General features: G+C 43.2%; 1 protein-coding gene across 8 annotated transcripts in view; it reads left to right on the top strand.

The window, feature by feature from the left end:
• The first annotated feature begins 1,275 nt into the window (after window positions 1-1,275).
• ank1a (ankyrin 1, erythrocytic a) overlaps window positions 1,276-12,503 on the top strand; it is a 117,049-nt gene continuing 105,821 nt past the window's right edge. For 4 of the 8 annotated variants that reach the window (XM_048242757.1, XM_048242761.1, XM_048242758.1 and 1 more), the window contains exon 1: window positions 1,279-1,608. In XM_048242757.1, the coding sequence (XP_048098714.1) occupies window positions 1,483-1,608 (126 nt within the window). In that variant the 5' untranslated portion in view covers window positions 1,279-1,482. Of the gene's footprint in view, window positions 1,609-12,503 lie in introns of all 8 variants that reach the window. The other 4 variants (XM_048242764.1, XM_048242762.1, XM_048242768.1 and 1 more) reach the window with 4 other exon arrangements.

Raw genomic sequence — 12,503 nt, forward strand, 5'->3', positions numbered from 1 at the left:
GGAGAGAGAGACATTAAAGGATGTTTTTGCCTGCGTCAGCATTGCAGGAGAGAGGGAGAGAGAGAGGGAGAGGGAGAGAGAGAGGTGGATGGATGAAAGAAAGCATGGGTGTCCTACTGATACTGTACATGTGATATCAGCTGTGAACAGGTGAAGAGAGATGACGGAGAATGCACAGGTGCTCTAAACCCTGCTAAACCCTGCACTATAGAAAGCCATTCACAGTTCTCTCTCCTTCTTTCTCTCTGTCTCCCTCTCTCTCTCACACACACACACACACACACACACACACACACACACACACACCACTCTCTCACACACAAACACACAGACACACAAAATGCACACATACTTACTGCATCAGCATAGGCATCCTGCATGGATCATATTCACTTCTCTGGAGGGAGAGAGGGAATGATCCCCAGAGACAGAGTGAGGGAGAGGTACTGAGACAGAAAGAGTGAGACAACCCCCCTTTAATACAGACAGTAATACAGAGAAGAGGTATTATGTGTGTGTGTGTGTGTGTGTGTGTGTGAGAGAGAGTGAGAGCGAGAGAGACGGAAAGAGAGACAGAGAGAGAGAGGAAATACATAGCTGAGAACCGAGCGAGAACGACCAGATCACTGCAGCACTGAAAACACACACACACGCACACAGCTCTGCAGCAAAACCCTCTCTCTCTCACACACATGCACACATAGACATGCACACACACACACACACACACACACACACACACACAGCTCGCCACTAAACTCGCCAGATCATTCCTCCTCCAGCTAACCAGCTCTCCATTCCATTATCCTCACAGATGGGACAGAAAGAAGGGATGACTTAAATGAGAGAGGAAAAGAGGAAGAGAGCAAGAGAGACCGCTTAACAATAACTGTCCAATTCCGTTTCCCTTGACACTGTTCCCCCTTGCAAGACAGCTGAATGAGATGAGCGAGGGAAGAGACGCTGCTGAGAAATAGTGAGGGGGGGGGAGGGAGGGAGGGAGCATTAGAGGGAGAAACAGAGTGAGGGAGTGCAGGGGGAGTGTGAGAGAAAAAAAGGGAGGGTGGGAGCATTACAGAGAGGGAGAAAGAGAGAGAAAGAGGGAGAGAGAGTGGGGGAAGAGAGAGAGGGAGAGGGATAGGTAAGCTGCTGCAGTAAACTCTCCTGCTCAGGTCTGACTGGCTGACTGCACTGCTCTGCTCTGCAGGAGAACCAGCGAGGGAGGGAAAAACAGAGCGAGCAGGAGAGAGAGAAATAGAGTGAATGAGAGAGAGAGAGAGCGAGAGAGAGAGAGAGAGCGAGTGAACGAGAGAGGGGCAGGAGGAGGGGTCCTGAGAGTCACTGTGCTTGAGCGGGACCAACAGCAGCAGCAGCAGCAGCAGCAGGAGCAGCAGCAGCAGGAGCACTGAGGCGAGAGGGGAGAAGGGAGCATCTCCGCCACCCCGTAAGCCCAGCAGTAGCAGCTCGCCAGCGGACGCCAGCATGGCACAAGCCGCCAAACATCTCCGCAAGAACAAGGACTTGGAGGCTCAGCTTGAGCAGGAGCGCAAGGAGAAGGAGGAGGAGAAAGCCAGGAAGAGGAACCGCTCCAGAGACAAGAAGCGCAAGGTAAGGGAGAGGAGGAGACGGAGGGAGGGAGAGAGGGGAGGCTGAAAAGAGGGAAGAGGAGCTGAAGAAAGAGATACCTCTCTGTCTGTTGCCTGTGGGTCCTGAGCAACGCAACATGCGCCTGCAACGCACACACACACACACGTACAGAATCATTGTTCCCTGCTGTGGATGTGCAGGGCAGGCACATGCACACACTCACACGCACGTGCAATGCAAGACCGGGTGCAAAAAGTGTGAAGTGGTCCACAGTCGCACATGACAACAAACGCACTGGTAGACATCAGTTTTCAACCAAAGAACTGAGACGGAAGTAAAGGTTTTAGTAGTCACACTGATGCACGTAAACATAACATGCATACAGGTGCACATGAACATACCAGTGCACACTCACACAATACAAAAGCTTGGGCTCACACAAGACTGGTGCTGGGGTATTAGGGGAGATGTTTCCTGCGATGGAAATTATCATGGATGTCTGTGTGTGTGTGTGTGTGTGTCTGTCTGTGTGCATTTTGGTGTAAACACATGCGTATGTGTTTGTCTATGTATGATTTTGAGCAAAACCATATTGATGTTGTCTACAATACTGTCTACCTGTGAATGAGTAGTATGTGTGTGTGTACTTCCTGCCATTCTCTTTCTTCCAGCACTGCAGTGTATCATCAGAACTGAGTGGATGACTCAGTGTGTGTGTGTGTGTGTGTGTGTGTGTGTGTGTGTGTGTGTGTGTGTGTGCACCTGCCTATGTTGTCCTGCTGCTGCTGCTGCTGGTGATGTGACTGCACCTGAGAGCTTGTGTTTGCCTCATCTGTGCTGGATGATTAAATTAAAATGTGTCGCGGTCTTAAGGAGTTTGAAGTGCGGGTGGGAAGCGGCTGCTTTGGCCATTAGTTGGGTTATTTGGAGATGCTGGGCAGGTGGTGGCACTGGGGTTAGATAAAGAAAATGTGAATAGAGAAAATAAAGGCCTTGAGAGCAAACAGGGCCACCTCTGGGTATTATTGCCGTTGTTTTGAGGCATTGAGGAAGGTTAGGATACCAAGGATATGTAAAGTTGTGCTGGTATGTTTCTGAGGTACTAGATCATAACTGAAATGTCATTAACAAGATTTTTGCTAAGGTGATATGCTTTGATTTGTGTGTGGAAGAATTATGGTATGGACCCTTTCAAGAGAGTTCCATTATCAGCATCATAGTTGGCCCCACAAGACTTCCTTTTTAACATTCCATATGTTATCTTAATGCAGAGGAAGTAGATTGGGGCCCAAATAGAACGTTCAAGCATTGTTTTTGTTTGCCTTGTTGAAAGGGTCTATAGATATTAAGGTTTTGCACCTACGTCATAATGTCATGTGACCGTTTGTTTACAACTAGAGTGGTAGGCAAGAATGGTAGGCAAGGCACTGCAGAGAGTGGTAGGCAAGCCTACAACAGTCGGGTTGCATAGGCTACACATAGTTACAAATAGCTTCAAAATTGAAATTTTAATATCAAATATTGACCGGGATGCCGACCACTTGTGTAGGCCCTAACAGTTGGTTTTACAATAAGAAGCAAAAAGGCGAAGAATGACCGTTTAGCCTACCTATCCTCGTGGTTGTGGAGGATGATCGTTAGCAGCTGTGAAGTCTTATTCTCAAGATAGCCTAATGGTGTAGCCTACTGTCTACGAAGACGTAGGCTAAAATACTACTATCTACAGTCATTCAAAAATGAATTGCCAAAGATAGGCTATGAAGGGAAAAAGTGCAGCATTTTAAACATGGCAAGATTATTTTTTACCTGAACAGTTTGTTCTAATTTGTCTCGTGAAATTAGCGGCTTGTGGACATCAATCACCTATCTTCTGTCCTTCTATTTCTAGTTATCATGAGTGTCATTTGATTATATAATCACAACAAATGCTAATAAATGAAAACAGAATAGGCTTATGTGCTATAGGCTAACGTTACAGGTCAGGCTAACTCCCGTATGTCAAAATAAACTGATTTCATCCTAATTGTTTAGCGATCACACACAACAACTTAACACAGCAACCTCAAACACCACTGTTGAACCTAGGCTACTGCTTCAGTCATGTAAGAAATAAGCAGTTTATGAATTATCTTTACCCGTTTAATCAAGTCCACATGACCAAAATAACAACATATTTAAAGGCTGAGCTAGCATAACAGCCTAATATAGGCGATGCTGCTATGGATAACTAATAAAAAAGTTTCATACAATTAATGAACTTTATCACTCACATTCTGAGTTTTTCTGGGTGGTTATATATCCATGCAGATCGTCTTCGAATAAGCCATCGCTGTTATATGATATATAATATGTTACAGGATTCATGACTAACACCATTAATGTTACATGATGCTGACTGACTCTGGCTATAACAGTAGGCTACCGTTTTAACGTCTGCTGAGTCTACTGCCTACCAAGACCTGTCGCTGTTCAGGTGAAGTTAAATGATCAAATATTGTTTTCAGAAGGAAGACATGTTCCTTTCTGGTCAAATTTCACAGCTTCTAAGAAAGGCTATTGTCTTCGTGTAAACCGAGTTTTGAACAGAGAAAAAAAGTTAGGCTACCATTAGGCTACATGCAGGTTCTCCCATAACGTTATCGATACAGACAAATGCACCAAATCAGGGCGATTTTAGCGAAACAACGTTCCTGTGACAGGCTATCAAATATTGAACAATGGGATAACGTTTCATCATCACCTTTATTGATGCCTGAAATGTTGACATTGCTGAAATACAGAGATGTAGCCTACTGAGAGGCAGCTGCAGACAACGATGTTCAATGGGTTCAACTTGTCCCTTGCCTACCAGCTGGATGTAAACAAAGCTATAGAACCTAGAATACGTCACATGAAAAACGTTAATAGGGGGGCTTACTTTCTGGCTAAGTAGTATGAATAGTGTATTGGCTCTCAAACACAGACACAGAAACTGATTGAACACAAACACACATGCACACTGCTATCCCTTTCAGTGAAAACTGAAACTCAGAGGAGGGAGACACCACTGAGGTGAACAGCATCAGGGATATACCCAGTGGAGTCACAATTAGACACTCCACAATAGAACGAGTGATGGACAGAGTGAAGGCAGGGTAAATGGAAGAGAGTGGAAAGGAGAGTAACAGGGAGGATGAGGATGGAATGAAGATTGAGAGAGAGAGAGAGCGAGAGAGAGACGGAAAGCGAGAGAGAGGGGGGTTGGCCTGAGGCAGGGCTTAACAGTGTGACCATTTTACACGCATACGAGTTAAATGTTGGTGTGTTAGCTTAACAAATATTAAGGTGTTCTGGTCCAAATGACTTCCAACAGCGTTAATATTGGACTAAGAAATAATGTACAATGTTGGAAAGCATTGGTGCTAATTAACTGCATTTCGTTGTCTTTGTACTTGTACTCTGCACATTGCACAACGACAATAAAGTTGAATCTAATCTAATACTACATAAAAAAAAACACGCCTTCCAAACATCGAGTTTCATATCATACTACAATTGACTTCTCTCACTTCTTTCAAATTCAAGGGAGCGTTCAAAACAAAAAAATAGTTAGTCTACTAAGAGGCGTATATAACATAATAATATAAAAAATGTATATAAATTAGAATGTTAAGCAATTTATGAAAACTTTGAAATGTTGAACAAGGCCAATACAAAGCCTGGCCAAGCCCATCTTGCACCATATCAAGTCGAACAAAATGAAATATTGAAACATAAAACATGTACATAAAACTATGATAGAAAATGAAGTAATATTCTTTAAAATGTGGTGTCCTGCCATTTTTACAAGGAGCTATGCGGAATTCTGTTGGATTTTTCTTGGAAGTTTTCTTGAACGCAGCCATAATGCGCTCTTCCGTTGACTTGCATTATATTTAATACAGTGGCCACACCTGGTACACCGTGGTATTGCAAATGAACTCGGCCGATGCTAGCTGGGTTGTATGCTAACTTCAGTGAATATCTGGACAACACAGAGCATAGCCGTTTTTGAGATTTAGTTGTTGTTTCTTAACTAATAATTTTCCGATGTTTTTCAAGAAAACTCCACATAGCACCTTTAATGTTAATCTTCAAACTAGTGGATTAGAATGTTTAATTACCTTTGCCAAGGTTTTATTTACGGTTTGGTTTTTTGATTGTCTGCAAATACTACCAGCAAAAATGGGTGAACATGACATTGTGTAGAATGAGCCAGTGGTGAACCCTGCAGATTTAGTTTCACTTTCGTTAACATTGTGAGATACAGCATGGCCTAGATGGAGGTCACCAAGAGCCATTCTAGTTGTGTAACAGTGATGCATTATGTTTAAGCCCTTAAAAACAGAACTGACTGCGCACCCACATTTTCGTCTGTGCTCCTAAATTTTTTAACTTGGTCGCACAAGTGCTTCTTGGAAAAAAAGGGGGAGCGTTAAGCCCTTGCCTGAGGATGAACGACTATGTGGAGGATGGAATGGAGGGGGTCAGGATCCTCCTGGTCTTTCACTCTGATTGAACGTGTAACTGTCTCAGGGTACCTGATGTCACTTACATAACTCCCGCCTTAAGCCTCTTAAATAAGCTGTCTGACAACTCCTTCTCCTTTCATCACTTCTCTCTCTCTCTCTCTCTCTCTCTGTTTGAGACAAAACATATATGCTATGAAACATGCAGTGTACATAACCCAGTTAAGGACTCTATAATCTTCAGAATAATCACACACAGACACACACACACACACAAGAAGACACAGTTAAGTGTGAGGTGTGCTGTTTTCACTCAATCCCCTGATGCTGATGCAGCATTTTTTCTCTCTCCCTCTCTCCCCCATCCTCTCCTTATCCCCCGGCCTCTGCCTGTATCTCTCCCCATTTCTTTCCATCTCGGTCTCTCCCATTTCTTGTTCCTTCCTCATCTCTCCCCTCACTGCTCTCTCTCTCGTTCTATGAGCAGTTCTATGAATGATGGATAGGCTCTTGGATGGAGAGTTATGGTGCTGCATTTCTGCCATCCTGCAGAGGCCGAATGCTAACAAACAGACACTCCCCCTCTACTTATCCAAACTACTCAAAGAATGTCCTCACTGACTCTCTCACATACCCAAACTGCTACACCGTATCTTGTAGGCCATCATATCCTAATGCTCTATCACACCATACTCATACAATCATTCTACATCCTCACACTCTCCTTGGTACACACGCCACTTTTGCAGATGTAATCCTAACAAGACTAACCTCTTACACATATCTACAATCTCAGGCTTCTTTTACACTTACTTGCCAGTGTATCAGAAATACTCTTTTCTGATTGGCTGGCAGATGTCCTGATATTTCTACATAAAAGGACACTTAGGAACTAAATTAAGTGAAAAGGTTTCTAAATTACTGCACTGGAAATTAGGAATAGTAGCTATAACAACATTTGGAAATAACAGTTGATTGACAAGCTGCACATCAGCAAAGGCTACCACAGTAAGCATGTAGTCAGGCAAGCCAATTAATTAAACTAAATAAACGTATTTTCTCATATTGCCAAGTGGTGTACATACAGTGAATTACGTGCTTTAATAACATATTATCTGGAGAACTAGCGACCTTGAAACCAAGCAATTGTAGAATCAGAAACAAGAAACAAGCTAAAGGATTCAGGCTCAGCAACAATATAATCAATTGTAATCAAGCAGACTCACCAATGTTATCCAAATACATAAGTAATATTACTAAACAGTCTGATTTTTATTTTAAACTGAACTAAATGTCTTCATATAAGGGCTATAATTACATGCCCAAACATCTATGGAAACTGAGGTATGAGCAGGATAATGGCCTTCAAGTTGTCCCATTACTGTAAGTGAAAATATTGGTGGAGAAAACTCATGCTGTTGGGGTTTTTCGCCTCCACCTCACACAATATTTTTCACATAATAGTACATGTCAGCAGCCGTTTTCCCTAACATTATGTACCAGACCACACCCAAATACACCCACTGTGTCAGACTTTCTCTGTCACAGTCTGTCTCTGTGTGTGAGACTGCACATTGTAACGTTTCAGCGATGGCAGACTACACTCCTCAGGACTTAAAGCAGAAACAGACTTGTGTGGTGTTAAAATTAAATAATAATAATAATAAAAAAAACATTTAACAACATCACAGGGTCACAAGATGCTGCATTGGTCAATTTATTGATTGTATCACATTAGCATCAGTGGGTGTATAGATTCAAAACTAACTCTTCTTTTTCAAGTGTATGTGTGTGTATGCTTATACGCACAAATGTGTGAAGGAAAATAGTGTAGTATACATTCACATGTAATTTTGCTTTGTATGCATAATGATGTTGGAGCATGTCAGAGCATGATAATTCATGTCAGACAGCCATAGCAATTGATGCCTTTGAAGGAAGTGAATGTGTGTGTGTGTTCGGGTGGTGAGCTGATCTCAGCATTGATCAGATCTCCTGTTACTGCTGTCATTTCATCTTTCTCATACTGCAGGCAAGGCAAGGTCAACCACCACCGAGACCAAACCATACACACAGAACACACATACGCACACACTTCCTTTTTCACAATCACACACATGCACACAGGAGTTTGGATGAATACTACTTGGGATACTTCCACATTAGAATTAGTAGTCTTTAACGACAGCGTTTGGCTTGTTCGCCTAGCCTTTTGCTCCCCTTATCTCTTATGATCCAGCTACTTCTCTTTTAGTTACTTCATCCTCCAAACCGCACACACATCATACTTTCTCTTCCATGTAGACACATTAATGGTAGTAGCCTGACAGAGTGCGGAGAGAGAGCTATTCATTTTCAGCCCTGTTGGCGGAATGTCATTGTTTTATACAAACAATTGGGTCTATAGATCCATGTACAGTAACAGGCTACTGTCTGTTTTATAGTATGAACCTAAAGACATGGCATGTGACTCAGTAAACCCAGACCCATCATTATCATTTACTGTGACTTGCAGCTTACACCTGCCCTTCCAGAACCATGGGCCTATCCTTTTAACTTGTATTTGAGTATTAATGAGTGTGTTACTACGTGTTTAACAAAAACTTTATAAGCTGTTTGTAACAGAGGTATCTGTGTGAGGTATAGATAACCAGTCTGTGTAGCAGGGAAACTGCAAAAGGTAAGGGCAGAAATAATATTATGGTGTGGGTGAGTACAAATCGGATACAGTGAGGCACAGTTTTCAAACTGAATTTGTTTTCTTGTCGTAATCAGAAGGCGGTAGTCCTGTTGTGTTAGTGACATGTTTGGATGTGATTATAGAGTTATATCTGCGGGATGAATTGACTGAGAGAGCGTGTAATGTGGATGCGTATTAACTGGTTCTACTCCTGTTGCAAATTGTTGTGTTTGGCCATTATCCCCTTTAAATACTCACCAGATTGCACCACCTGTTATAAATAGTATCCATAGAGATCTGTGCGTATGGGGGCATGTGTGTGTGCTCAGCCATGTGGCCACTCACCTGCTGCTTACCCTATCCCTTCCATTTTCCACTCTGTCGCTTTCCGTCTTTCTCCCCCCTCTTTGCTCTCTCCCTTTCTATCTTCCTCATACTCAGTTTCCCTCCCTTTCTCTTGCCTTTCCTTTCGTGCTCTCTTGCTCCCTTTCTCTCTCTCTCTCTCTCTCTCTCTCTGTCCCTCCCTTTCTCTGCGGCAGTGGCGTGCCGGTCCCTATTAGTTGTGCTGTGTTGGAGGTTGGAAGTTGGCTGGCAGGTGAAACGTCCCTAGAGTGCAGCTTTGTCAGAGCACTGTGTGTTTCAGTGCGACTTCAAACAGACACGTCATGATTCAGCATTCTCTGGGTCCCCATAAGTCACTTATGTTTATGACCAGAGTTGGGGAGGGGTCAGTGACTCAGGCCACGCCATCTCCCCCAAATGCTTCTAAATTATGCTGCCATTTGTTTCTGTCACCACCCCACCCCACCCCACACACACCCATTGTCCTCTCCACGTGCACACGCACATCCTCACACACACACACACTATGTGTGGAGTGAACTTAACGACTCCTCCCCAAGAGCACTCAACCTAATTTGTTACAATAAAATGAAACAAAATAAATAACGAGCTGGCTGACATTTGAGCTGAGAGAGCGGGCTGAGCAAGAGCCCACCCCTACCCCACACACTCATACACCCACACACAACAGCACAACTACCAGATATATGCTTAGCGTTATCATTCACAATTATTTAGCACCTTGTGTATGTGTGTGTGTGTATGTGTGTTATTTAAATCAGGACCTTACTGGGACAATAACATCTGTCTGATGTTTTAAGGCTGGCTTGTGGCTTTATCCCGTCTGCGGAGATGAGGCTTAACTGAGGCTTTCCTGAAGTAGCATTATCATCACTAATGAGCCAGACATCTTCATGGGACACAAGACCTCTGAAAGGATATGGGTCAATCATCAAGAACCTCTCAGGGACGCATGCCAAAATCTCTCTGACATTACAGGAACTAGTCCAGTTGACCACAGGGTGCAACAAATCACAGGGCTCCACTGCAGGGAAGCGGCCAATCACAGATCTTGGATACAGCATTGACCAATTACAGAGCTGTCATTAGCCCCGTTTATATATTGTGGGCCAAACCTGATGCTTGAACTTACTTCCTGGCCTAGGGAGCGTTTACATTATACTGGGCGAGGCTAAAACCTGGCTAAACCTGGAACTTTAGCCTTTGCAACCAGCCAAGCTCAACGGTCAGGGCCAAAGGTCCAAACCAGTGCATTTAACAGATTTATTTAAAGTGTAATTGTACTTATTACACGGCTCTTCACAAGGCAAGTAGAACGCTCCATTGGCTTGAATGGGATTTCCCAAAGTTCTACGGTAAAATATTTTCATATAATTACTGCTGTCAATGGCAACGGGTTTTGTGCTTCTGATATGTCTTTCAACTCACTACGCAAGAACTGGAACTTCATTTAAAAGTGAAAGCAGACGGTTGATCAGCTGTGTTCTAAAGAATGTTTGATTCAAGTTCAGCATGTTGTTGCGAACTATTTGTTTCTCAGCAAATGCCACGATGAACGGTAACAAATAGGCTAGGCTATGTAGGCTAAAGTCATATTGTGGGGAGTTTATTATTTCGTTTTGTAAGTAGCCATGTAATAAGCGGGATAATGTATAGAACGCCGGTCATTATTGGGAAAATAAGTCCCGACAGGGCGAACCAGACCCCGACGCGCAGCGGAGGGGTCTTGTTCTGCCCTGAAGGGGCCGGCGTTCTATACATTATCCCTTACTTATTACACATTTCTAATTGCATATTGTCTTGTATGTGATCCCAATTCCAAAATCCTCTAAAAAATCTCAATTCACAAATTTTGTATCAACAAATGTGCACCGTCTTTCACTGTCATTTTCACACAGAACAGCACCAAAATTCCCCCCAGAGGTCCATCATATATTACACTCAATGTAGCCTATATGGTGAGAAGGGTCTGGCTGCAGAGCCGCAGACATATAGCAACCGATCTACCATCACCGATCTACCACAGCGGATCTACCAGCGTATGTGCTGATGTTCTTCTGGCTTAGCTAATAGCTGAAACTAGTTTAGTTAGTTTAGTAGCTGGTGTGTTATGTTTTATTTTTTACAGTATGTGGTCAGTCAGTTGTGTCCTGATTTTTTTTTTAAATGCACATAACAAATCAGAGGGAATTATACCTAATTATACTCTAATTGTAATTCCAACGATTTGAAGGGCTTTAACTCCTGTGCTGTATAGGCAGACACTGGTTGTTTGTCGAACAAAAAGTTTAAGAACCACTGGTCTAGATAATGAGAACACAGATCTGTCTGAGCGATCCTTTTGTAGTAGGCTAGCTTATGTGTGGTATAGTTTGCTATTAATTGAGGAGTTGTTAACTCTGACTAGCACCATAAGAAATTTCGGTTCGCTTTCACGTGATATATTAACATATAAGAATTCATTTTTAAAGGCTGACAAGCCATTGAATCCAAACCATTAAAGCAAAAAAAAAAGTCTGCACATGCCTGGGCAACCAGTTTGTAACGTTGTCGAGCGCTTCATTTATTAGGATTACCTCTTTAAATCAAGTACTTCCATCCATTCTCTGTGAAGGACACGACACTAAGTTAGCGTAAGCTAAGTGGAACATCTGCGCAAGCGTGAAATAACCATCAGCGCATGGGTGAATTAGCTGGTAGATCTGCGGTGGTAGATCGTTGCTGCGGCTCTGCAGACAGATACTATTGTTTAGGATGGCTATGACATGACTATTATAAGCAGGATTTCTCTGTTTGATGTCTAATGTTTATATTTTGTTTATCTACTCATGGGATGTTGTGCAGTATCTCTATGGGTTAAATTTTTGTTGTTGACTACATGGCCCATATAGTGCAAACAAAATAGGAACTCTAGCCAAGGTGCTTGTAGCCAAAGTTCCTGGGCTGATGGCCCACAGTATAAACAAGGCTATTAGGATCTAAGATTAAAGTCAGAGAGCTGCCTTTTTGTGGTTGTGCTCGTCTAAGCAGCCTGGAGGCACTGCTTTGTAGCCTACTAGTGGAGACTGTGGATGGAGAAGAGACGTGAGCTGAAGGACCCAGTTCACTGAGCAGGCCTCAGATAAGACCCTCCTTGTGTGCGAGAGAGATGGGAGTGTGCACAACTGACCCCAGATCAGATCATCTCTACGTCTGGGTCAGAGGAGAGTGAGCTGGACAGACTTCATTAGGTCAGGCTGTAGCAGCTTCTCAGGATCTATTGTAACTGATTTACCATGAACTGCGCCTTTCCCTGGCACACTCGCTCTCTTCACTCTCTTTCTCTCTCTCAGTGGTGTTCTATGAGTAAGCTGGCCTGGAGACCTATGACTGGGTCTGTGAAATGT

The sequence above is a fragment of the Alosa alosa genome, chromosome 5 (genome assembly GCF_017589495.1).
Source record: "Alosa alosa isolate M-15738 ecotype Scorff River chromosome 5, AALO_Geno_1.1, whole genome shotgun sequence".
Lineage (NCBI taxonomy): Eukaryota > Metazoa > Chordata > Actinopteri > Clupeiformes > Clupeidae > Alosa > Alosa alosa.